Genomic DNA, 25,624 nt, shown 5'->3' with positions numbered 1-25,624 from the left:
ACACGGCGGTTTAACCAAAAATCTCAAATTTGGACTCTTGACCAAAGGACACATTTCCACCGGTCTAATGTCCATTGCTCGTGTTTCTTGGCCCAAGCAAGTCTCTTCTTATTATTGGTATCCTTTAGTAGTGGTTTCTTTGCAGCAATTTGACCATGAAGGCCTGATTCACACAGTCTCCTCTGAACAGTTGATGTTGAGATGTGTCTGTTACTTAAACTCTGTGAAGCATTTATTTGGGCTGCAATTTCTGAGGCTGGTAACTCTAATGAACTTATACTCTGCAGCAGAGGTAACTCTGGGTCTTCCATTCCTGTGGCGGTCCTCATGAGAGCCAGTTTCATCATAGCGCTTGATGGTTTTTGCGACCGCACTTGAAGAAACTTCCAAAGTTCTTGAAATGTTCCGTATTGACTGACCTTCATGTCTTAAAGTAATGATGGACTGTTGTTTCTCTTTGCTTATTTGAGCTGTTCTTGCCATAATATGGACTTTTGGTCTTTTACCAAATAGGGCTATATTCTGTATACCCCCCTACCTTGTCACAACACAACTGATTGGCTCAAACGCATTAAGAAGGAAAGAAACTCCATAAATTAACATTGAAGAAGGCACACCTGTTAATTGAAATGCATTCCAGGTGACTACCTCATGAAGCTGGTTGAGAGAATGCCAAGAGTGTGCAAAGCTGTCATCAAGGCAAAGGGTGGCTATTTTAAGAATCTCAAATATAAAATATATTTTGATTTGTTTAACACTTTTTTGGTTATTACATGATTCCATATGTGTTACTTCATAGTTTTGATGTCTTCACTATTATTCTACAATGTAGAAAATAGTAAAAAAAATTAAGAAGAACTCTTGAATGAGTAGGTGTTCTAAAACTTTTGACCGGTAGTGTATATATAGTGGATTCTTTTTTATAGGATAGTTGGGGAAAAACAGTATTTTAACCATCCAGCCCAACAACAAAAGAAGGGATAGGCCTCTGTCACTGTTATCTTCCTTATCAACTCTGACCTAAATAATCTATCTAGTTTGTGACCGGGTCTTCCCAGTAGCCTACCGTATACTGGACAGCAGGGCGGGCTAGGGAGGGAAACGGTTCTGCAGGGACCGGCAGGAACTCGCTGGAGCGTTGAAAGTCCTCGGTCAACGCAGAGTAGGTCAGAGCAGCGAAAACGCAAACAGGCTGCACTTGACTTCGATACAGACACTTGCTGCACGGAGGACTGTAGCGCACAGCCAAACACTGCAGGAGAAAACATGTCTCGTTTTATCGTCCGACTTTCGCTCGTCATCTCTCAGAGAGTGGCTGGCAAGTCCGTCTTATTGCCCAAGACCAGGGTTCCTGTTTTCATCCGTCCCGTCTCCGCTAGTTCAGGTATGAGCTATTCTGTTAGAATCGAATTAGGCTTCATAGAATAATTACATAGCTTGCATCTGGATAGGATACTTTATTGTCTATCAGTTTAATAGATACTATTTTAATAACGCCTATTCATAGACTATCTATAATTCTAGGTCATAGTCTATAATTTTAAAGAAATAAACAAGTATTTTTGTCCTATTATGTAATAGGTTGATGCAGAATAGACCAGTGGAAGTTGCCAGACAGCCATCTGTCACATGCTTACTGTCACATCTTTCCTGGGGGTCACATTTGTTCCAAAGAGCAGAAACTCATTGTGCTCAAAACTAAGTAGGCTATAGTGGGGAAATGAAAAGCACAATGCAATGGACATTTTTTTTCAATGACAAATAAATAAAATGCAACAAAAAGCTCAACACATTTTGCTTATCTGTGTGTGCGTTACAGGCTCGGGATCTCTGACTCGTTATGATGAGACGACAGACTGGCAGAAGAAACTTACCCCTGAACAGTACGTGGTCACGAGGGAGAAGGGGACAGAGATGGTGAGTCACACACAGCACACATGCACACACACTTTGCCTGTCCTCAGCATCAATGACCATAGACTGACATTCATTGATAAACATCAGTGGGTTCAGTGTGTAGGTTTGTATGGACTTTATTCTTTGTTTATAATCTTCCTCAGAGTGGAAGATAGGAGCAGTTGGTTAAAGAATGACATATGGGCTGCATTTCGTCACCTTCATTTGCACTGACCTGGAAGCTTCAAGAAAGACAACATATAGTGTGTTTACTGTGTGTTAACCAGGTGTGTGTATTTGTGTCCTCAGCCCTTCAGCGGTCTCTATCTGAACCATAGTGAGGTGGGGATGTACCACTGTGTGTGCTGCGACACTCCCCTCTTTAGGTAACCATCTAACCCCCCTATACCTCCCTAACACCTCGCCAGACTTCACTATAACCCCTAAAATCTTAATTTTAACCAGAATATGAGCGTTTAGACTAGACCTCTTACTAGACCTCTCTTTCTGTCTGTCTCTGTCTCTGTCTCTGTCTCTCTTTCTCTCTGTAGTTCAGAGGCAAAGTATGACTCTGGGACAGGCTGGCCAGCGTTCAAAGAGGCTCATGGGACGTGGGAGCGCGATGAGAGCCACGCATCCATCATCCGTCGCCCTGACAACACCATGGGAAGTGCCGAGACAGAGGTCCTCTGTAAACATGTGAGTTGCATTCTGGGTAATAATGCAGAGAAATGTGTTGGTGTGTGTGTTCTGTCTCCTCTACTGTATTATTTTTACCCTGCAGTGTGTGTGTGTGTGTGTGTGTGTGTGTGTGTGTGTGTGCGTGTGTGTGTGTGTGTGTGTGTGTGTGTGTGTGTGTGTGTGTGGCTACAGTGTGACGCCCATCTGGGTCATGTGTTTGAGGATGGACCAGACCCCACAGGACAGAGGTTCTGCATCAACAGCCAGTCTCTTAACTTCAGACCGAGAGATCTCACACCCGACGACTAGTAGAGCCCCTAGAACCGCTTAGAACCATCTCAAACCACCTAGGCCTGACCAGAACCAACCTTCAAACCCAGAGAACACAAACCGAAGGACCAGTAAAACCCAACAGAACTGACACCTGGATCCCTAACACTGACCTGAGATGGAATTTTCCTGATTTCCTGACCTCGGCATCAGGGATACTGTTTTCTATGTCTGTATCTTTCTGTAACTGATCATAGATGAACATGTAATATTTACCTGACTGTATTTACCTGACTGTGTTCCCAGCCTCACCCTAGCCCCAACTACTGTACAGTGTGTTATAGGGGGAAGGGGGTAAAGGGAGGTCATATGTTTCATATGGTCACATTTTTATGTCTGTCCATTTATATTAAGGGGTCTTCAATCATAGTCACTTGGTTTCTCTGAGAGTTAAAGGCCTAATGCAGTGTTTTTTATCCTAATATCAAATTATTTCTGGGTAAAAATTAAGTACCTTACTGTAATAGTTTTCCATTAAAATGGTCAAAAAGAAACAAAAATAGCTTTTCAGCTGTTGTACAATATGATACAAAACACAGGAAAACAGAATTTTAACTGCTTCTAACTGACACATAAGGAGTATTTTTGACAGCTCATAAAGGAGTAATAAAGACATAGTTCACACAGGAGTAATAAGATTTTGTGAAATTTTTTTAACATTTGTATTATTTTATTTTATTTAAATGTATCAGGGGGTCCTGCAGCACCCTCGGCACCCCTACTTCCTGCGGCTGTGTCTGTGACCACATTGAAGCCAGGTCTTAAGGCTCCATTCAATCCGTAGCGCTGAAGATCCACAATATAGCGCAATTGAAATGTAAAGGCAATGATCCTGCATTTGCGGAGACTTCATTCGCTTTAAACGCTGCATATGTCGACTCAATTGGAAATTACCTTTAAATTTAAATTGCGCTATAATGCAGATCTTCGGAGCTATGGATTGAATCAAGCCCTTAGTGTCTGCTGTTGTGTACAGTTAGTCTGTGTCTGTGGTAGAACCTACTGTCATGTGAACCATTCAACATGGAGCATATTCTGTCAATAAAATGTGTATTTTTTCTTGTGTGTTTGGAAAGTGTTCTATTGTGTTCAATTGACAAAAGAGTCTAGTGTGTTTTTGTGTTGTGTTTTAAAATATAAATCAGTTGTAAATGACAGTATAGTTACAACAATACATCCATCATCCGTAGCCCTGTTCTCTGTCAGAAACACACACTGCACTGACTGGTATGTCCAGCCCACTGCCAGTAAAGGGCCGTTAATGATTGACTCAACAAGAGGTCATCACCCCCTCTGTGTGTGTGTGTGTGTCAACATCTGTCCAGAAAGAAGCAGCACAGAGAGAGTGATGGTCGGACACAAGACAGAGGGAAAGATAGATTGAGAGAGCAGTGGGTCGTTTTCTTCCAGAGTGGCTGTCGGTGGACATCAGTTCTGGTATTACACTAGACATAATCATTTAACAGGGATCCAGGCAGAACCAATCAGATTACACCAGCATCGTGATAACAACCTTGTGGGACAGACACAGCAGAAGGAAGAAGCAGAGAGAAGTGTTGGGAGTGTTTTGGGGACAGTGCTAGGATGACCAGGGTGTGGCTGTGTGTTACCATGGTGATGGTGGTGTGTGTGTGTCTGTGGGGGTCGGCGGAGGCGGTTGGGGGAGCAGTAAGCCGACCACGACCCCAGAGGAGACCCCACAAGAAGCCCAAGGTGAACCCCATTGACGACACCCCCCCACCGCAGAACATTGACATACAACAGGTAGGTACAGGAGTGTGTGTGTGTGTGTGTGTGTGTGTGTGTGTGTGTGTGTGTGTGTGTAAACACACATCGTTTACCATGATGTCACAACTACACCACAAACACAGCCAGTGGCGGACGTGCCTTGACGTTGTCAATGTTAAATCCCTGCTGTATCATGTATGTGTGTGTGTGTTGTAGATGGGAGGGACGTGGTACCTGGTCAACGCAGCATCTAAGTGTAACTTCCTGATGAAGAACGGTCTGAAGGTGGAGGCTACGGTGATGACCCTGATGCCCCCCTCCTCCCCAAACACCGCTCTCTCTGTTAGCACTACCACACGCCTGTGAGTTACACTCCTCTCTCTCTCTCTCTCTCTCTCTCTCTCTCTCTCTCTCTCTCTCTATCTCTCTCTCTCCCTCTCTCACTCTCTCTTTCTCTCTCTGTTTCAATTCATTTCAATGGGGCTTTATTGGCATGGGAAACATATGTTTACATTGCCAAAGCAAGTGAAATAAACAATAAATAAAAGTGAGAAGAAACACATTCAACAACATCAACAAAAAACTATTAGAAATGAACAGTAAACATTGCACTCAAAAAGGTTTTAAAAAGATAAAGACATTTCAAGTGTTATATTATCAGCTATGTAAAGTGTTTTAGCAATGTGAAAATAGTTGTAGTACGAATAGTGGGAGAAGATAAATAAACAGATAAAAATTGGGGGTATTTACAATGTTGTTTGTGCTCCACTGGTTGCCCTTCTCTCATGGCAACGGGCCACAAATCTTGCTGCTGCGATTGCACATTGCGGTATTTCGCCTAACAGCTATGGGAGTTTATCAACATTTGATTTGTTTTCTAATTCTTTGTGGGTCTGTGTGATCTGTGGGAAATATGTGTCTCTGATGTGGTCATACATTTGGCAGGAGGTTAGGAAGTGCTGCTTGGTTTCCACCTCATTTTGTGGACAGTGGGCACATATCCTGTCTTCTGTTGAGAGGCAGAGTTGCCTATGGCGACCTCTCTCAATAACAAGGCTATTCTCACTAAGTTTGTACATAGTCAAGGATTTTCTTAATTTTGGGTCAGTCACAGTGGTCAGGTAATCTGCCACTGTGTACTCTCTGTTAAAGGCCAGATAGCATTCCAACTTGCTCTGTTTTTGGTTGATTCTTTCCAGTGTGTCAAATTGTTAGCTTTTTGCTTTCTCATTCTTTGGTTTGGTCTAATTGTGTTGCTGTCCTGGGGCTCTGTGGGGTCTGTTTTTGAACAGAGCCCCAGAACCAGCTGGCTGAGGGCACTCTTCTCTAGGTTCATCTCTCTTTAGGTGATGGCTTTGTGGTGGAATGTGTGGGCATCGCTTCCTTTTAGGTGGTTGCAGAATTTGATAACTATTTTCTGGATTTTGATAACTAGCGGGTATGGTCCTAATTCTGCTCTGCTTGTACACAAAGTATATTTTTGCAGAATTCTGCAAGTTTCTCTATCTTTCTCTCTCTCTGCAACTATCTCTCTCTGCTTCTCTCACTCTCTTTCTCTCTTTGTTTGTTTCTCTCCCGTTCTCTATCTGTCTCTCTTTGCACCCTCTATCACTCTCTTCCTTCCTTTCACTCCAACTCCTCTCTTTCTGAGAGTACCTATGTCTACCACCAGAGAGCACTCTCTCTCTCGCTATCTACCTCTATCTCTTCACATTCTCTCTGTATCAGCTATCTCTCTCTCTTTTTCTCTCTGTCTCTTAGGTCAAGTCAACCTTACTCAAAGTGTCAGTAAACAGAGGAAATTATACCACTCCACAACACTTTTCACCTGAATAAGACAGTCTTGGCTCTATAGACATTGTTCCCGTACTAGGGAACTGAATGTTTTAGGCCTGTTTTGACTTGTTATATAATTAATCTGGCTGAACCAGAGGAAATAGTTGGCTGTGCAAGTTGCAAAATGGTTGCAAGTTCTCTCACGCATGCTTGCATGCACACAGACACAAACGCGCAAACACTCCCCCCTCCCCCCCACACACACACATACCCACAAACACACACGCACACAAAGTCTTATGCAATGTTAAAGCTACCTGAGTAGATAGACAGATCAGCTGAGGTAATTTTTTTATTTTTTTGTCCTCTCCCTCCCCTGCACCCCCCACCCCCCCAGTAACCACCAGTGTTGGGAGATCTTGCAGGCGTACACCATCACCCCCACCCCAGGACGCCTTCTACTCAATGGTAAGAGTCCTATCACACACAGAGACATGCCTTACAGCCCTGTTAACTGGCTATAGACACTCCTCTCCTCTCCACTCGGCCGTCTCCTCCTCCACCCGGCCGTCTCCTCCTCCACCCGGCCGTCTCCTCCAGCTATATCTCTGATAGCTCTGCTTTGTCTCTTTAAAATGGCAGCTGGAACCCCTAGGCTCCCCAACATTCCACTGCTCTAAACTGATTGGCTTTTCATTCAAAGTATGCAAATCACACCTTATAGTCTGGGAACAATTACTGTGATAGATTTACTATGTGTGTTTCAAAGGAACAGCAGAGGAGAGTTCATGTTCATATTCAAATTACTTCAGTTGAGAATGAGGTGCAAATTTGATCTTGTGCCAAAGTTATTGATATTACTGTATAATATGAACTGTTGTTGTTTTCCATGAAGGTAGCAGACCATTGCTGAACACTGAGATAGTGATTGGGGAGACAGACTATAGCTCCTACGCTGTGTTTTACTACCAGAAACAGGGACAGCTCACCATGAAGCTCTACGGTCAGTCTGCAGCTTCTATGCTACCAACCTGATTGATACCCTGTGCTAACAACATTTAACATTTTAGTCATTTAGCAGACGCTCTTATCCAGAGCGACTTACAGTTACTGAGTGCATAAATTTTTCATACTGGCCCCCCGTGGGAATCGAACCCACAATCCTGGCATTGCAAGCGCCATGCTCTACCAACTGAGCTACAGGAGGCCCATGCTGCAAGCCAACAGTATTGGACAATATATCGGTTTGAAGCCAGGTCTTCTGACATTTACATTTACATTTTAGTCATTTAGCAGACGCTCGTATCCAGAGCGACTTACTGTTAGTGAGTGCATACATTTTTCATACTGACCACGACAATACATTGTTAGCCAGCGGAGCTAAAGCCTAGGTATTACTTCTGGGAGATATGGTTCACCAAGCCACATCCAGTAAACCATTACAGAAACATTAATGTTGAAGTTACTGAGAATATTTCAAGGAGGCTGTTGTGTTTTCTCTACAGGCAGATCCAAGGATACCCTTTCAGAAGCCATCTTGGATAAGTTTGAGGACCTGGCTGAGAAAAAGGGTCTGGGATTGGCCTATGTGTTCGCCTTCCCCAACTACAGTAGGAACTTCTCTATAGGAACTTCTCTATCATAACTCACAAACACAGCCTGCCATAACTACCTCTAGCTACATCTCTACCACAGCCAGCATACATACTTAAAATGAAATGTTTCCAATCTGTACAGGTCACTGCCAGTCTGTGGACAAGGACCACGTGATCAGTGAGTATACCATTTCAAACAATTGTTCAACCATTTATGTGGGGCATCGTGGACCTAAAATGGCAAAATAAGGGATTCTTCCAAATATAGGCTACATCAATGTAAATGTAGACGGCTTCTTCTAGAGTAGGTTGAGAATGCTAATGCTGACTTGAGGATGGATGTTCTGGGGTTTCATTGGGAAGCGGAGCGGAGCCTCGTCTGTTGTAGAGAGACAAGGATTCCAAACCTCCCACTCGCCCCTACCAACTAGCTCGGACGGCCCTCGGTTGTCACGTGTTGCTGATGAAACTCCGAGGGTGACTTCAAGAGAGTGGCAAAGGGATCAATAAAGCCATCAACTTCGGGACACACTTGTGACTTGAATGATGCAATGATGTTTAAATAATAAATCAAGCATGACATTCAAATGAACGAATCCCCCCAGTCGCATTACAAGATATAAACACCAGTAAAGTTAAACAATTTATTTGGGTTTTATTGCATCTGTTACATGTGTCATGTCTCGAAATCAGACATAAACAAATGCACTTGGCATATAATTAGGCGTGCAGCTCCATTCTTCTGTATTAAAGGTCCAATGCAACCGTTTTTATCTCAATATCAAATCATTTTTGTTAACAATTAAGTACCTTACTGTGATTGTTTTCAATTAAAATTGTAAAAAATTAACAAAAATATATTCTTAGCTAAGAGCAATTTCTCAAGCAAGAATGTTGCTAGGACTGTCTGGGAGTGGTCTGAGCGGGAAGAACTGAAAACTAGCTGTTATTGGAAGAGAGGTTTGGAACTCTTTCTTATTTGAACGGGAAGGGGAGAACTGAAAACTAGCTGTTATTGGAAGAGAGGTTTGGAACTCTTTCTTATTGGTCTATTAACTAATGGTGATGTCACTAGGCAGACCAAAACTCCATTACACCAAAACTGGCTGAAATTTCAGGCGGTCTTTTCAAACTGCTCTTGTACTAAAAGGGCATTATCCGAATTTCACAGTATTGTTACAACATAGTGTGGAAATATATATACAATACCAGTCAAAAATTTTGGACACACCTACTCATTCAAGGGTCTTTCTTTATTTTTACTATTCTTTACATTGTAGAATAATAGTGAAGGCATCAAAACTATGAAATAACACATATGGAATCATTTAGTAACAAAAAAGTGTTAAACAAATCAAAATACATTTTATATTTGAGATTCTTCAAATAGCCTTTTTTTTTTTTTTTTTTTGCCTTGATGACAGCTTTGCACACTCTTGGCATTCTCTCAACCAGCTTCACCTGGAATGCTTTTCCAACAGTCTTGAAGGAGTTCCCACATATGCTGAGCACTTGTTGGCTGCTTTTCCTTCAATCTGCGGTCCGACTCATCCCAAACCATCTCAATTGGGTTGAGGTCGGGGGATTGTGGAGGCCAGGTCATCTGATGCAGCACTCCATCATTCTCCTTCTTGGTAAAATAGCCCTTACACAGCCTGGAGGTGTGTTGGGTCATTATCCTGTTGAAAAACAAATGATAGTCCCACTAAGCCCAAACCAGATGGGATGGCGTACCACTGCAGAATGCTGTGGTAGCCATGCTGGTTAAGTATGCCTTGAATTCTAAATAAATCACAGAAAGTGTCACCAGCAAAGCACCCCCACACCATTATTTGGGCTGCAATTTCTTAGGCTGGTAACTCTAATGAACTTATCCTCTGCAGCAGAGGTAACTCTGGGTCTTCCATTCCTGTGGTGGTCCTCATGAGAGCTAGTTTCATCATAGCGCTTGATGGTTTTTGCAACACCACTTGAAGCAACTTTCAAAGTTCTTGAAATGTTCCGTATTGACTGACCTTCATGTCTTAAAGTAATGATGGACTGTCATTTCTCTTTGCTTATTTGAGCTGTTCTTGCCATAATATGGACTTGGTCTTTTACCAAATAGGGCTATCTTCTGTATACCCCCCTACCTTGTCACAACACAACTGATTGGCTCAAATGCATTAAGAAGGAAAGAAATTCAACAAATTAACTTTGAAGGCACACCTGTTAATTGAAATGGATTCCAGGTGACGACCTCATGAAGCTGGTTGAGAGAATGCCTAGAGTGTGCAAAGCTGTCATCAAGGCAAAGGGTGGCTATTTGAAAAATCTCAAATACATTTGATTAACACTTTTTTGGTTACATTTACATTTTAGTCATTTGATTTTCACTCCCTCAGCTTTGGGACACTCGGTGCAAATGGTGAGAGGCAAGGGGAAGGGTGTGATTTGGGATTCGGACAGATGCAGATTGGTGGAAAAGGCATCCACTCCCTTTAACTTTGCTAAAAAAAAAACATCACGTTTACTCCTTCGCAGGGCATGTGGAAATGTACTTGCACGACGGTCAGTTAGATAAATTGCATAAACAAGTTTACCTAACTGTTACCTCATTTTGAAAAAGCGTCTGCAAATCTATAGCATAGAAACATATTTGCATAATGAACTTACATGCTTATTTTTGTCTAACTTAATTCACTTCGTATAGTTTGAGTTTATGTTTCCGTGTTACTTCTGAGCTTGTTTCATTTTTCCTTCCCAGACTGCGTGCCAATATGTTGAGGAAGATTCCAAGAGCCCATGTTCCAACTGCTCAGCAACATATGGCATAATAAAATGATTGAATTGCTTATGTGTGTTTTTTTGTACTCACTACTGAATCTCATCTCTGGATATGTCTACTCTCGCATGCTAATGAGTCCCAGATGTAGCCTGGCGAGATCAGGGAGTTTAGTTACAAAACGGGGGTCTGCAAACCCTAGCCCCCACCCTAAACATCCCTGTGGCTGTGTGTGCGCATGTGTTATGTAACCGACTCCCTGCCTACAAGACTCTGCCTGCCTCCTTCAGAACAAAGAGAGTTCAGGGCCATTATGAATCCCTCAAAGTTATGTATCTTTCAGACCTCAACTATATGTATCCTTTAGGAGGAATTCACCCCAAACCCCAACATGACCTGAGACCTCTGTGAACAATGTTCTTTCCTGCACACTTACATTTACTTACTCTTATTACTCACATGTTGCAGGCGTGCAGCCCTCGGGGGTCATGAGGACTGCTTTACTGGCTCATTCTGAGGACACTGTGCATTATGTGTCAGTGCATGCATGTGTGTATGTACACGTGTGTGTCTTCATGCTTACATATGTATTTCATGGTGGAGGTTGTAGTAATCAGGAATCCGAGTTGTCTGAATAGATTAGCACTATCATTGTGGGGGAGGAGAGGAGAGCGAAGGAGAGGGACAAATCATTCTGCTTTCAGTGTAGACTCCCCCCATGTGCAGTTGTGTAAGAGTGACATTTACATATCTTTGGGGGATGGAGAGGGATGGGACGAACTAATGGGGCCAAGGGGTTAGGAGAGGGGAGGAGTAGAGAAGGGGGAGGGGCCGTACAAGTTGGAGGATATAAAGACATTCACTCTCTCTCCTCACACACACCCTGGAGAGTCGAGCTGTCACACACCAATCTGTAGCCATGATGCTGAGGATGATGGGAGTTCTGCTGTGCGCTGCGCTGGTCGCCTGCGTTGACGTCATGCCCCAGAAAGACTTCAACCTGGAGAAGGTAAGAGAGAGAGAAAGAGGGCGAGAGAAGGAAACATACTGAGAGAACAAATGACATAGAGAAAGCACAGACAAAAAGCTGAGAGAAAGGGGCTGTACAAGAGATTCTGAGGTGTAATGGGGTCAGAGGTCAGAGTAGAGAGAGAGGACACAGTGTATAATCTGCAATGACTATTGAATCAATTTCAATTGTGAGAATGAATTATATGTCATTCTTATTCTGTTTCTAACTTTATCATTCTCTCTCCCCAGATGGCTGGTAAGTGGTGGATTGTGGGCTTTGCCACCAACGCCCAGTGGTTTGTGAACCATAAGGCTGGCATGAAGATGGGCACTTCCATGATGCTGCCAACCGCCGGAGGAGACCTGGACCTCACCTACACCAACCTGAAGTGAGTGTGTGTGAGAACACATTATGTGCATGTGTGTGTGGGCGTGTGTTTGTGTCCATAGAACTCATACTGACTCTGCTCTTTCTCTCTCAGCGCTGATGGTTCTTGCTGGAGGATGACACATCTAGCCAAGAAGACTGACATCCCAGGCCGCTTCACCTTCACCAGCCAGAGTGAGTATGCGCACACACACACAGTCAACATAAGTTCACCTCCCTAACGTTCCTCCCCTCCTCTCTTTCTCACTCTCTCAGGTTGGAACAATGAAAATGACATGCGTGTGGTGGCTGTCCAGTATGATGACTTTGCTCTGATCCACACCATCAAGACCAAAGACGGAGTACCTGAGGTGCTCAACAAGCTCTACAGTAAGTCTGTCTGGCTGTCTGTATTTCTGAAATTAATTCAAGCTTTTTAAGATTTTCATGTTTTGTGTGTGAAAATAATCATAGTTGTACTTTGGTCTCTGTTTTTAGCCTGGTCATATACAGTCGCATTCCGTTAACCTGGTCATGTTGTGTTAACCTGGGGGTGTTGTGTTAACCTGGGGGTGTTGTGTTAACCTGGGGGTGTTGTGTTAACCTGGGGGTGTTGTGTTAACCTGGGGGTGTTGTGTTAACCTGGGGGTGTTGTGTTAACCTGGTGGTGTTGTGGTTGCAGGTCGCACTCCTGAGGTGAGTGTAGCGCTGCAGCAGAAGTTCATGCGGTTCTCTCTGGATACAGGAATCAGCTCTGACAACATCGCTATCCTGCCCAAGAACGGTACGACATTACACACATATACATATGCAAGATCACACAGATATACTTACTGTATGTACAATATTACAACAATCGTGTGTGCTTCAGTAGAAATCATCTGCTCACTCTTTTCTCCCTCTGTATTGCAGGTGAATGTACCTAGGCATAAAGGGTTTCTTCACTGATCCCCCTCTCTTTCCATCCCTCGTCCAATCCTCTTCCACGGTTCCACCTCTCCTTTGTCACTCCATTTCACATCCGATCTCTTCTCCTGGGAGAAGACTGTGAAACAAGAAACCCCAACCCCCTCGGTGCACCACTCTTCATCCCTTTTCTACATGTTTTTTTACTGCTGAATTCTGTTTTCTTGTGTTGAAATAAAGAATGTGTAACAACTCCAAAGTCAAACAATACGTAGGCTAGAAATTATTTAGTGTAGATGTGCTGACTAACGGCGAATAAACTATAAGCTATAAAAACAATACATATGGAGTGTGCGACTCTCTTTGTTTTTATAGCTTACAGTTAACTAGCAAGCAACATGATCATTTAATCACAATGGATTTGTTTTTGAATGAAGCAGCTGCATGTAAGCTGCCGAGAGCCAGTGGAGAAGCTATCTAGCTATGTTGTGCTACTGGCAAATGGCAATGCTAAACGTTAAGCTAACATTAACTAGCGAGCGCACTGGCAGTATGGAATAATGGAGAGTGAATTAAATTGTCTTCAGCATCTTGCTAAATAGCTAGCTTGATAAGGCATTTATCACCCCATTCGTTTCATAAGAAGTGTGTGTGAATGCCTTGCTCAGTTATCAAATCAAATTGTATTTGTCACATACACGTGTTTAGCAGATGTTATAGCGGGTGTAGCGAAATGCTTGTGCTTCTAGCTCCGACATTGCAGTAATATCTAACAATTATACAACATATACCCAATACACACAAAAAAGTAAGGAATGGGATTTAAGAATATATACATATATGGACAAGCAATGACAGAGCGGCATGGACTAAGATACAGAAGAATATTATAGAATAGAATGCAGTATATACATATGAGATGAGTAGTGCAAGATATGTAAACATTAATGTCAGCTAGCTAACTAATGAGCTAGTGCACATTATCAAACCTAACAAAAAAATCCTTCTTCAAGCACAAAACTTCTTAGCTAGATATAAAGACTTGCTCTATAAAAAATATTTATCGTGCAGCTTTATTGTTTTAGTTGGAACAATTCTGATGAAAAGGGGATGGATTAAATACAGGAAAAAGTGCCCTTTTTCCCCCTTTTTCTTGTCACTCCTGTGGCTCCCCCACGTGGAGGTTTGTGCTCTCTGATTGGTTCATAGACAATTTGTCTGCCACTGCCAAGCATTGTGATTCTACAAGTAGAAAAAGCAGGTTCGTCAGTACCAGGTCCATACACAGCATGTATGTCTTTTGTTCTAGAAAGAGAAGGAACGGCCTCCTACTGTGCTAAGTACCAATCGGCAGATTGCTCTGTGTTTCTGACCTCTAAATAAACTACCATAGAGTAAATAAAAAATATGAAATAATACAGTAAAAAATATATTTTATTTAGGTTTTTTTAACTTTTTATTGCAACAATGATATCAATATTACACATCAATACAGGGACATTCCTGTGTATACAATTTAAAAAATGAAAATAATAAAACACCAGGCAACTTTTTAAGTTTCACAAGTTTGAGGGATTTATAAAATTGTAACAGTTCAATGAAAACATATTATTATTAGAAGAAAGAAAAAGGGACTGGCTTGGGTAAATGATTCTAGATAAACCATTGGTCTTGGACAAAGGAATATGACCCAAAATTGAGATATCATGTTAATAATAATGCAGCGTGAGAATAATAATGTTAATAAAATAGTTATGATCGGAATTACAAGGACAAGCATAATGCCATTTAACATCATCAAAGGTAAACATAGGTCATTTTAGAGATTTTATACACAACCATTAATGAATTTCAATCCGTAGTTTACTAGAATGGAGGTATGAAAAAAATAAATGCTCTATAGATTCTGAATCAGATGAGCAAAAAACACAAGGCGTTTTGTCAAAATTGAACTTTTTGTGCAAGAAATCATTAACAGGGTAGATAGAAGAAAATATTTTTAAATGAGGTTCTTTAACTTTTGGGATAACTGGACAATTAAGATAAAAGGTAGTCGCTTTTGACCACAGCATGGGTTGGTCACTTCCATAGCAAAATATTGAATTATAATCACAAAAAAATACTTCATTAACTGCCAATCCTATCCACTTATGGTTTAATTTTTTATGCAAAAGGTTCAAGTCATTAATTGGTAAACTTGGAAAAGTGGGAACAACCTCATAATATAACAAAGTGTTCTCAATAAGTCCAAGTAAGGGAAGTGGAATTGCTTCGCAAACCTTAATATATTATTTCTGATCAATATTAACCTGAAATGTACCAATGAACTCATCAAACGGCAGAAACTCCCCAGTGTTGTCTAACAAATCACATACAAAATTAATACCCTTGTCAAACCAAAGGGCTTTGAAAATGGATTTCCTAGTCATTTTAATAGCTCTATTATTCCAAACCACTGTTTTAATATAATTTTACAGAGAAATAACATTTGCTGGTGAAACTTAGACAATTTCACAGGTAATTTTGGAGGGTCAAAATCACATTTCATTGGGAATTCAAGTCCACCAAGTGTATTAAACAGACAGTTAGGGATATGATACCACATAGAGGTAGGATTAGACAGACATCATTTCAACCATTAAAATCCTAAAATACCCACCAACGACTCAAAATCAATAGCCTGTAAACCTCCATGATCATAGTCTTACACTAATTGAGATTTCAGAATATAATGCGTTTTATTCCTCAAAATATATCAAAATATAACAGAACATACTTTTTTTATGTTATTAGAATAAAGAAAAAGGGACTGACTTGGGTAAATGATTCTAGATAAACCATCAGTCTTTGACAAAAGAATACGACCCAAAATTGAGATATCACGTAAATAATAATGCAGAGTGACACTGAGACATCGTAGACAATGTGTGATCCCAATGCTGGCAATAACCATCATCCACATGAACACAATATAAGTCTGCACATTAATGATAGCATCAGCTCTCTGTGTCTCAGTCTTCATCCCAGCACAACTGGTGTTGTCTCCAACATATACTTCTTCATCTGAAACAATATATGAATGACCAAGTATGTCACTGTCTACATCCAATTCAAACACTCCCCGCAACATCTCCCACTACAGCAGATATGATGGTGTGTGTGTGTGTGTGTGTGTGTGTCTCACCTGTCTCTGCCTCCTCCTGGCCTGCAGCCCCTGCTGTTGCTTAAGTCTCACCTCCTCCAGACACAGACACCACCTAAACACACACACACACACACACACACACACACACACACACACACACACACACACACACACGGTTTTATGAAATCCACCCGTCTCATGTAAACTATAACAAATTGTTGTACCATGGTGCACCCTTGTGGCTATAAACAGAACTACAGCAGATAAATCTACTGACTGACAAAGTACTGTCTCCAGACAGTGCTCCACCGAGGAAGAGCATGAAGGTTGCTGTGAAGCATGTTGGAGCTTGTCATACTACTCCCACAGACCTGGGTTCAAATACTATTTCAATTATTTTCACATACATTAAGTAAGTAAGTATTCAGATATAAAAAAACAAAAACAAAAACAAAAACAAACAAAAAATTAGTTGAATATTGGAATGTATTTGGAAATACTAAAATACACAGAGTATTTTCAAATTCAAATACTCCCATGCATTTGAACCAAGGTATTTGGAAATAAGTATTAGAAAATATTTTCAAATAGTAGGATATTTATAGAAGTTCTTTGAAAATACTTTCAAATACTTCCAAAATAAGTAGTTGATTTTGCCCACATTATTTGAAAATTCACAGAAAGTAAAAATGTAAATAACAAATAAGCAAATACACATATATTTGAACCCAGGTGTGGTGTGTGGGTGTTTGTTTGTTATTGTGTATGTGTGAGTGAGTGAGTGTGTGTGTGTGTGTGTCTCTCACGAACACAGCTGGGGTCAATGAAAACGTAGGTATGGCTCTTCTCAGCCTCAGATCCTCCAGAGCAGCCAGCTCCTCCTCTGCCTCTGCACAGCCAATCACAGAGACACAGAACCCTCAATCAAGCAAACAAAACGAACGTTAGCTAGGTGTCCAACAGTACATTGTTCATAGGAAATGGATGATGGACATCCACAAATTAATACATACAAAACGTAAGATATCACACTAAATGAAGTGTCTCTGCTTTACATACAGAATAATACGAAATGCTCTGAGACCAGGTTGAGCTTTAATGGTCAGCCACTGGTGAAAAAAAACGTGTATTCTTAATCACAATTTTCCACCACCATTTTAGGATTTTCAGATAATTTAGGAAGTTCCACACCCTAGGCTGAACGCCTTGTGCAACATCCAAAATTCAAAGTTGTTCAAAACCTGAAGATGGTGGTGAACATTTTTGTTTTATTAGACAGTACACATATTTCTCAACAAAAAAATAACCCGGCGGCTCGCCAAAAAAGTTAGTTAAGGAGGAAAATGATGCCTTTGCAGCATTTATGTACGAGCCGGTCCACGGGGGACACGAGTGTATTATAGGGAGTGCACATAAATCCTAGACGATAGTGCAGATCTAGCGCCCACTATAGGCTGCCTTGGCTACATGCCAATAAATCATCATCAAGTTTTATAGGCTTTTAGCTACACTACTCCGAAATTCAAATGACAATTGTCTATTTGTAGAATGTCATAATAATAATAATAATAATAATAATAATAATAATAATAATAATAATAATAATAATAACATTAATAATAATATATAATTTGGTGGGTGCTTCTATTTGTCCTATTTCACACATGTACAAGTGTGTATTAATACGCATGTATGAATTGGAAATTCGTTTTTTGCATATCCTACTATAAAGGGGTAACAGAATCTGGTGAGGGAACAAAATTTGACATAACACCTGCGTGCCTGTGGATGGTAGCTAGGATTATACAACGGGTTCCAGATGGCTTGGAGTTTAAGACTGAGCTATTCCCAGCCACCAGCTGTAGGCCTACACCTGCAAATAACTATTCATATAGGGCTGGAGTATATTGAGGTATAGGAGTCATATAATAGGACATGGGTGGGCAACTCTCATGGAGAGCGCCTGGGTGTACAGGCTTTAATTCCAACCCTGCTGTAGAACTCGGAAATCTCCGACTTTCGACTTCAGTGCGTTCAAAACAATTGGGGAAAATCGATTTGAACGGTCATCCAACTCGGAAACCAACTCGGGAACTCGGGCCTCTTTCTAGAGCTCCGACTTTCCGACCTGAAGATCAGTGACGTCATGATGTGACCTCGTATTTTTCCGATTGCCCAGTTGTTTTGAACGCCGCAAAGGAGATTATTTGGGGGAAGGGGGGCAGGTAATTGGGCGGGGGAACACACATATTTAATTTGTGTGCGGTCCTCCTGCACTGTGCGTGGTGCTGTGCTGTCTCGCCTCTCTCTCTCTCTCTCTCTGCTCTCTGTCTGAGCGTCACAGTTCTACGCTACAGTAGGTTGCTCTCTCTCCATTCCTCCCATCTGGCGGACTGACTGGCCCATCGCAGCGGTCTCTCTGGTCGCCCTGAGCGGTCTGCCGACACACAGACCTCTTGCAGGTATGAAGGGATGGGGGTGGTGAAGGGAGCACGGGCGGGGGTGGGGAGGGGGATAAATCCTGGGGTTATTTCTATTAATCATAAACTCACATAAGCTTCTCTGAAATATTCGTAGCATATGTTTCACACTCGTTAAAACACCCGCGCCTGACTAGGATACTATACTTTCATTAGCAGGTTTATCACAAGCGAGGCAAAGGCATACAGATAATTTATCGGGGCTGATGTTATGACGCGCTGCTGTTCAATACACTTTCTGCGCTCTCTCATACCAGGAAGTGGAGCGCGCAAGGTGTCTTAAGCACGCCCCTTTTAACCAACTGACTCATTTGCAATGCTGTCCTGAAACGCAGATCAGCCTTCTTTCTGTGAGAGAAGGAGTAGCCTATAGATAAACTAACATGCGTTTTCTCTTCGCTGATGGATAGAGAGCATAGGCTCGGCTGCATGCGTCACAGCTGGTTTGGGGTAGGCCTAGGTATGAAGGCTACTCTTGGTGGTTTTGGATAGAACATTTCATCACAGCCACATTTTTAATAGTTTGGAATTTTCTTGGCAGGATATTTGTTGACAAAATAGGCTATGCATCATCATCATAAACATGATTAAAGGCAAGGCACAATAGTCTCCAGCAGCTCGAGAAGCACTCTCAAGTCTAGACCCAGATGTTTGCATCTGCCGCACGTTGGGTGGCACCTGCTGATGCGATGTTCCCATATATCGCCATTATAAATTAAGTCTTAGGATGAGGGAGTGGGCCTATAAAAATAGGCCCATTTGTTTACCATTACTTTGGTATAACAACTTTAAGTGCATATAAGTCTAAAGTTTAACGGTCTGTGGAAAGATTTTGGAAACGGTTCCTGATTTGACTAACAGTGGGGGGTTCTGTAGCCGCAGCTGTAATCATTAACTACAATGTAAAACAGAGACAGCGGTCTGATACTCTGTGTGTGTGTCCTCCTGCAGCGTGCTGAAACCTAGAGGGATGGAGACAGACCCTGCCTTGGAGACATGCACTGAGAGCAGAGCAGAGACAGGGGGAGAGAGAACGAAGACCAGAGAGGGACTTACCAGGAGCCCCAGCCCCCTGTCCCCCAATAGGTCTACAGCTGCTCACACCCCTACAACACTCATCTCTACTCCCCCTCAGCTTAATTCCTCCTGCCCTCCTAAACTCACCCCCGCCCCCACTCCCTCTACTAGTACGCGCACCCTCACCCCTACTTTCACACCCTTTTCCTCCTCTACACCCACACGCAATCCCCCTAAACTGACCCCCACCCCCTCATCTCCCCCTACAATCACCCGTAAAACCCTCCCCACCCTCACCCCTACGGTACTCAACCCCCCCCCAACATTTACACCTACTTCCCCCTCACTTAATCCCAACCCCCTCACCTCTAAAATGCTCACCCCCAACCCTACTCCCCCTATACTCACACCCTCTCTACCTACACTCAAGCATTCCTCGTTTCCCTCCCCTACTAAACTCACTTACAAACCTGCCCCCCTCCCCCTCACTCCTCCTACCCTCACCCCTACTCCCCCTCTGCTCACCCCCTCTCCCTCCCCTACCTCCCCAACTGTATCTGCCATCCCTTCTCTGCCCCCCTCTGCAACCCATGGCAAAATGTCCTTTGCTCCTGGTACTTCCTTCTCCCTGACCAATGGCAATGCAAGGCCAGCCACCACGCCCACCTCTCCACCAATCACGCCTTTCCATACCCCAGCCAGCAGACAGGTAACTGACCACATAGAAAATAAATAAAAAAGCAGCACACTATGTAACCAGCCACACACACACTCACATACTCACATAGGCACACAGCAATTGACTACACAGGCAACCACGTCCTGTCCTGGATCAATTGGTTTACATTCCTTTAACCTAGAGTACAGTATTCAAAATACCCCCCCAAAACTACCTCTCTCTCTTTCAGGTCCCTCTCCCTCGCCCCCTGGGTACGCCCACTCTGGTGCAAGCCAGTCAGAGCATCTCGCCTGTCAGACCGAGGGTATCCCAGCAGGCTTTGCTCCTGGGTCGGAGTCCTTGTTCCAGCCGAGACCAGATGCTGCACAGGGCCCAGATGGTAACAACACACACACCAACACCTCTCAGCCCTACTTCTACCAACTTCAAACTCCTGAAGCTTAACCTTGAGACAACATTCTCTCTCTCTCTCTCTCTCTCTCTCTCTCTCTCTCTCTCTCTCTCTCTCTCTCTCTCTCTCTCTCTCTCTCTCTCTCTCTCTCTCTCTCTCTCTCTCTCTCTCTCTCTCTCTCTCTCTCTCTCTCTCTCTCTCTCTCTCTCTCTCTGTCTGTATCTCTCTCATTCTTAGCTGATTTTCACCTCTACAGTACGGCCTGTCCCTTCCTCTTCTTCCTCTTCCTCTCACCCTGCCTCCGCTCAGGTGAGCAGTTCAGCAGGTGTGTGTTAGGTGTGTGAGAGACCACTCTACTGTAGATTGTGATTGTCTCACAAGTTTAACTACACTCCCTCTCCCTCTCAACCCCCACTCTCTCTGTCTTTCTTTTCCTCCTCACCCTCTCTCCTTCCCTCCCTCCCCCTTAGCTCCAGAGTCTAACCCTGCTCCCCTCTGCTCCCGGCACTCTCACAATCCCCCCTTCTTTACGTCTCAAACCTCCCTCTTCCTCCTCCTCCTCCCTCTCTCCCATCTCTCGCCCCCTTACACCCCTCTTCCCCCCTCTCCGCCCGTGCCCCCAGCCCAGTGCCGTGGCAACTGACAGACAGACCCCACCCACCCGGCACCTCTCATTCCGGCCTCCAAGTGAGTCATAAACATGTGATAATGAGTAGAATGTTCAGGAGGAATGTGATTTATAGTGTGTCCAATAAAACCATTCAATCGCTCTCTCTTTTTCCACTTCTCTCCAGCTCTCTACACTTCTGTGCGTTCTGTCCCTCTGAGACCTAGACTTCATTCTCCAAATGGCCACAGAGTGGTGCCCCCGAGACACAGCCCCGCCCTCCGATCATTCGCTGCTGCCGCTGCCTGTCAGGCCCTATCCAGCAGACAGTGTACTGGACCAGCCAGCAGTCTGTCATCTCAAACCCCGCCCACACAGTCCACCCCTGGCCAATCGCAGCTCAGCTCAGGCTCTAGGCCCCTCCCCTTGGATTCTACTTCCTGTTTTGATCGGTTGCCGCCGGCATCAAGGCAGCTGCAAATTATAGCCCTCTCTGCTGGCTCCACCAGCCGCCTCAGCAGCCAAACATGGCCTGCAGCCAACACACACACCCCAGCTTCTGTCCAATCAAAGTGTCTGGTTCTTGAGTCCCCAACTCCTCAGCTCGATGCCAAACCACAGAGGACTTCTGACCACGCCTCTCCCCCTCCCACCTCCTCCATCCACAAAGCCAACTCACCCCTACTATACCCCCATTATCAGGCCAGAAACATTCAGCCAAAAGGAGAAGTGGGTAGACCGGGGGTAAGGGAGGCGAGAGAAAGGGTGGGGGGAGAGGAAGAAAATATGGGGGAAATTGAAGAGGGGCAGAGGGATAAAGAGAGGGTGGGAGGAGAGAGACAGGTGACAGGAGAGGAAAGGGGGATTGTGGAGAAGAGAGGGGAGAGGGTGGGAGAGAAGGGACTGCTGACAGGAGAGGAGAAAGGAGGGACTGGAGGAGAGGAAAAATGGATGGAGAGAGTTAAACAATATGAGAGACTGAGAGAGATGACAGGGATAGAGGAGGAGGGGGAGGAAAGGATGAAGATGGAGGCAGAGGAGCAGAGAGAGAGGATGGAGGTAGAGGAGGAGGTGTGGGGACAGAAAGAAGCGATGAAAGGAGAGAAGGAGGAGGGGACTACCATTGACCAGGCCAGTCCGATAGACCCTCACCCCAATGCAGACCCGGCTACTCAGAATCACATACCCCTTGATGCCCCCTCACACACACCTCATAACCCCACCACTCAGAACGACACACGCCCTCCCTCAGGTTCCCCCATAGACCTCCAGAGACCATCAGACCGTCCCATAGAGCGACCCCCAGACCTCCCCCACAAGGACCTCTGTGAGAACATGTCCACTCAGTCTGACAACCACTCAGGTACCAGGGTCTCTCTCCTGTCCTATCACACACACCATTTCCTTTAGCCTTGGCCTATTAAGGAACTCTAAACTAACTTTTGAAACACTAATCTAACGAGTGTTGTGAACTCTTCCTCCTCTCTCTCCCCTCCTCCCATCTTCCCACCTCTCTCCTCCTCCTCCCTCTTCCTCCCCCAGTCTTGTCCAGTCTCTCCTCTCAGTCTCCCCCTGCCTCACCCTGCCTCACCCCTCCATCTGACTTCCCTCCTCCTCTCCTGCCTGTTAGCCCCTCCCACTCAGAGACCCTCAGCCTATCACAGATCCGCCCTGAGACCCTCAGCATATCAGAGCGCGAGCCTTGGACACAGAGGGTGTGGCCAGAGGGTGGGAGGCGTGTCTTAACTCACCTGGTGGAGGGCTTCGTCATACAGGAGGGTCTGCAGGCGTTCCCGGTAAACACATACACACACACATTTTAGAGTAAAATACATCTTCCTACACGGGACATAGCTGGTGTCTAGTTGGTGTCATATAATTATACATCAACAGTATATATAACCTGTGTGTGTGCGCGCGCGTGTGTATGTACCTGTGCAGGTGAACCGCTCGTCTCTGTTGTTGGGAGGGCAGGAGGGTGTCTCCCAGAATGGGAACACAAAGGGGGCAGAGTTATTACCGTTGACGGACACACCAGAGCCACCAGAACATTCTGGTGAATCAGAACGAGCGGGCGTGGCTACAGATGACCCGCTGACAGGTAAGCCACCTTAATCTCCTGGTTCTGAATCAATATTCAATTCAATTCTCTCTCTCTGAATCCAAACTTCACTAGGTCCCAGAGAGAGACAGAAGGGGGTGTTACAGTGTGAATCTTGTGGGAAGAGAGGCCATGCCCACTCCTTCCACCGCTCCAAAAGATACTGCTCCACTTCCTGTGCCCGCAGGTGAGTCACACTCCCATAAGCCGAATAAAGAAACAAGACAGTGACATATGAAGTATTCTCTCTCTTGCATAGTCTATTTACGAAAGGTGTACAGTACACACATTCATAAACACACAAAAACACACCCTCACAAACAGGATGTGGTCAGGTGTTGGTGTTCAGACAGGATGTGAGATGTGAGAAAATTGTAACACCATAGTGCTCAGAGAAACGACACATCATCTCTCTTGCTCTCTCTCTCTCTCTCTAGACTTAATGTAGGGATGTCTAAGCGTCTGCGTGCTCTGAGTGCTGGCAGCCAACCAGAGGGGCGAAGCTCTGAGATAAACAAGGTGGAGTCTGTTCCTGGGAAGCCCCTCCTATTGCGACTGGTCAGTTACAACTCAGACATTGCTGCAACTTTTAACAAATAGGTCACTCACTCCACAGTGATACAGGTTTGATGCTTTATAACATGTTATAACCATTTATAAGCCTTTATAATTCAAACCCAGCTGTTCACACATGTTCCATCTCCTGTAACATTATCTATTTTAGCCCCGCGAAATATGGAGTGCCCATCGCCATGACTACGAAGGGAAAGAAGGGCATGCTGTTCCCATAACGACCAGGCTGGAGCGCCGAGCGGCACGGATGGCAAGGAGGGCATCAGAGCCAGCGATGACCCCTAGTAACCTCACCGTGACCTCTACTGAACCCACACCTGCACAGTGGAGTATAGAGCAAGTCTGGGACTTTATACACACACTGCCAGGTAAAACACATATACATAAGGACACACATTCACTCATCTCCCTGCTGTAGGTTGTTGGCAGGTTATAACCTGTGTGTGTGTTTTTAGGTTGTGGGGAGGTTATAACCTGTGTGTGTGTTTTTAGGTTGTGGGGAGGTTATAACCTGTGTGTGTGTTGTTTTTAGGTTGTGGGGAGGTTATAACCTCTGCATGTGTTTTAAGGTTGTGTGGAGGTTATAACCTGTGTGTGTATGTTGTCTTTAGGTTGTGTAGAGGTTGCGGAGGCGTTCCGTGTTCAGGAGATAGACGGCCAGGCCCTGCTGCTGCTCACTGAGGACCACCTGGTGTCCAGCATGAACATCAAACTGGGACCAGCGCTCAAGATCTGTGCCCACATCAACACACTCCGACACACATAGAGAGGGAGAGATGAGAGACGGAGGTGAGGTGGGAGGGTGGGGGGAGGAGAATATAGAGAGAGGGAAAAAGGGAGAGGGGTGGGAGGGTTGAAAAAGAGAGGGAAAATAGTGATTGATAGATGAGGGCATGGGGGGGACAGAGAAGAAGAGCGGAAAAACAAGAGATTAATTAAAGAGATTATCAGCTGAGAGCAATCAATGAGAGAGGACATTTTTTTTGTTATATTCTGTTGTGTCTATTTAAATATTTTACAATGCAGTCTATTGGGTGTAAATCTTTAACATTTTCATGAAGGATTGTAATATACAGTATGTATTTGTCTGGTTGGTTATTATTTTATAATGTGGTGTCACATGTAAACTGTAAAATCTGTTTTGATTTTACACAGTTGATACACAGATTTTTTTTAAATCACTGTGTGGAAAATAATGTCTTAACTAAAGAATTTATTAAGTTTTATATATGATCTGAGCAAAAGTTAGGTCTTATTTGTCTCATAACCATGTCGTTTGTGAGATTTCATAATGTTTTCTCTTATCCTGCCTATTCAAACTCTGTAATAAATCAAAATAATTTATGGACATTGTTTTATTGCCTGGGTATTGGTATTGCGATATTTTGTAGTCACAAATGATCCATCTCACTACTAACTTCGGCCACCAGATGGAGTTGATGATTCAGGTTTGCTAGTAGATAGACTGCTGCTGCAATATTCTCACAACTCGTGTGGAAACAATGATCAAGATATATGAAATACATAACTATGCAGAATATTAATGTCACTGATACTTCTCTGGAGCACAATGTCTA

General features: G+C 43.8%; 5 protein-coding genes across 6 annotated transcripts; all 5 read left to right on the top strand.

Moving 5' to 3' along the window:
- Positions 1 to 1,107: 1,107 nt before the first annotated feature.
- msrb2 (methionine sulfoxide reductase B2) lies at positions 1,108 to 3,972 on the top strand. Its single transcript, XM_041861669.2, has 5 exons — positions 1,108 to 1,384; positions 1,820 to 1,917; positions 2,206 to 2,282; positions 2,448 to 2,595; positions 2,770 to 3,972. Exons 1-5 carry the CDS (start codon positions 1,267 to 1,269, stop codon positions 2,884 to 2,886), a joined length of 558 nt encoding a protein of 185 aa, XP_041717603.2. The 5' UTR covers positions 1,108 to 1,266; the 3' UTR covers positions 2,887 to 3,972.
- Positions 3,973 to 4,226: 254 nt separating this feature from the next.
- c8g (complement component 8, gamma polypeptide) lies at positions 4,227 to 10,840 on the top strand. Of its 2 annotated transcripts, none has more exons than XM_041861670.2 (7): positions 4,227 to 4,671; positions 4,852 to 4,997; positions 6,809 to 6,879; positions 7,307 to 7,414; positions 7,917 to 8,021; positions 8,149 to 8,184; positions 10,391 to 10,840. In XM_041861670.2, the coding sequence occupies exons 1-7, from the start codon at positions 4,492 to 4,494 to the stop codon at positions 10,567 to 10,569; spliced, it is 825 nt and encodes a 274-aa protein (XP_041717604.1). In that variant the 5' UTR covers positions 4,227 to 4,491; the 3' UTR covers positions 10,570 to 10,840. The 2 variants fall into 2 exon arrangements, with proteins under 2 accessions (XP_041717604.1, XP_041717605.1); XM_041861671.2 differs by having other exon boundaries at positions 4,228 to 4,671; positions 10,753 to 10,840.
- A 788-nt stretch (positions 10,841 to 11,628) lies between these two features.
- LOC121549788 (lipocalin) lies at positions 11,629 to 13,395 on the top strand. Its single transcript, XM_041861672.2, has 6 exons — positions 11,629 to 11,779; positions 12,031 to 12,170; positions 12,264 to 12,343; positions 12,425 to 12,538; positions 12,831 to 12,932; positions 13,061 to 13,395. Exons 1-6 carry the CDS (start codon positions 11,690 to 11,692, stop codon positions 13,072 to 13,074), a joined length of 540 nt encoding a protein of 179 aa, XP_041717606.1. The 5' UTR covers positions 11,629 to 11,689; the 3' UTR covers positions 13,075 to 13,395.
- A 5,118-nt stretch (positions 13,396 to 18,513) lies between these two features.
- Positions 18,514 to 22,355, top strand: LOC121549459 (mucin-2). Its single transcript, XM_045210316.1, has 7 exons — positions 18,514 to 18,661; positions 19,631 to 20,405; positions 20,605 to 20,754; positions 21,004 to 21,075; positions 21,237 to 21,453; positions 21,561 to 22,198; positions 22,287 to 22,355. Exons 2-7 carry the CDS (start codon positions 19,650 to 19,652, stop codon positions 22,353 to 22,355), a joined length of 1,902 nt encoding a protein of 633 aa, XP_045066251.1. The 5' UTR covers positions 18,514 to 18,661; positions 19,631 to 19,649.
- A 23-nt stretch (positions 22,356 to 22,378) lies between these two features.
- On the top strand, positions 22,379 to 25,395 carry LOC121549789 (polyhomeotic-like protein 2). Its single transcript, XM_041861673.2, has 7 exons — positions 22,379 to 22,736; positions 22,916 to 23,169; positions 23,315 to 23,474; positions 23,550 to 23,661; positions 23,912 to 24,032; positions 24,199 to 24,415; positions 24,659 to 25,395. Exons 1-7 carry the CDS (start codon positions 22,394 to 22,396, stop codon positions 24,811 to 24,813), a joined length of 1,362 nt encoding a protein of 453 aa, XP_041717607.2. The 5' UTR covers positions 22,379 to 22,393; the 3' UTR covers positions 24,814 to 25,395.
- The last annotated feature ends 229 nt before the right edge of the window (positions 25,396 to 25,624 follow it).

Source organism: Coregonus clupeaformis, chromosome 34, assembly GCF_020615455.1.
Source record: "Coregonus clupeaformis isolate EN_2021a chromosome 34, ASM2061545v1, whole genome shotgun sequence".
NCBI classification, from domain to species: Eukaryota; Metazoa; Chordata; class Actinopteri; order Salmoniformes; family Salmonidae; genus Coregonus; species Coregonus clupeaformis.
The sequence above is the reverse complement of the archived record's forward strand: the minus strand, read 5'-3'. Positions and strand labels throughout refer to the sequence as shown.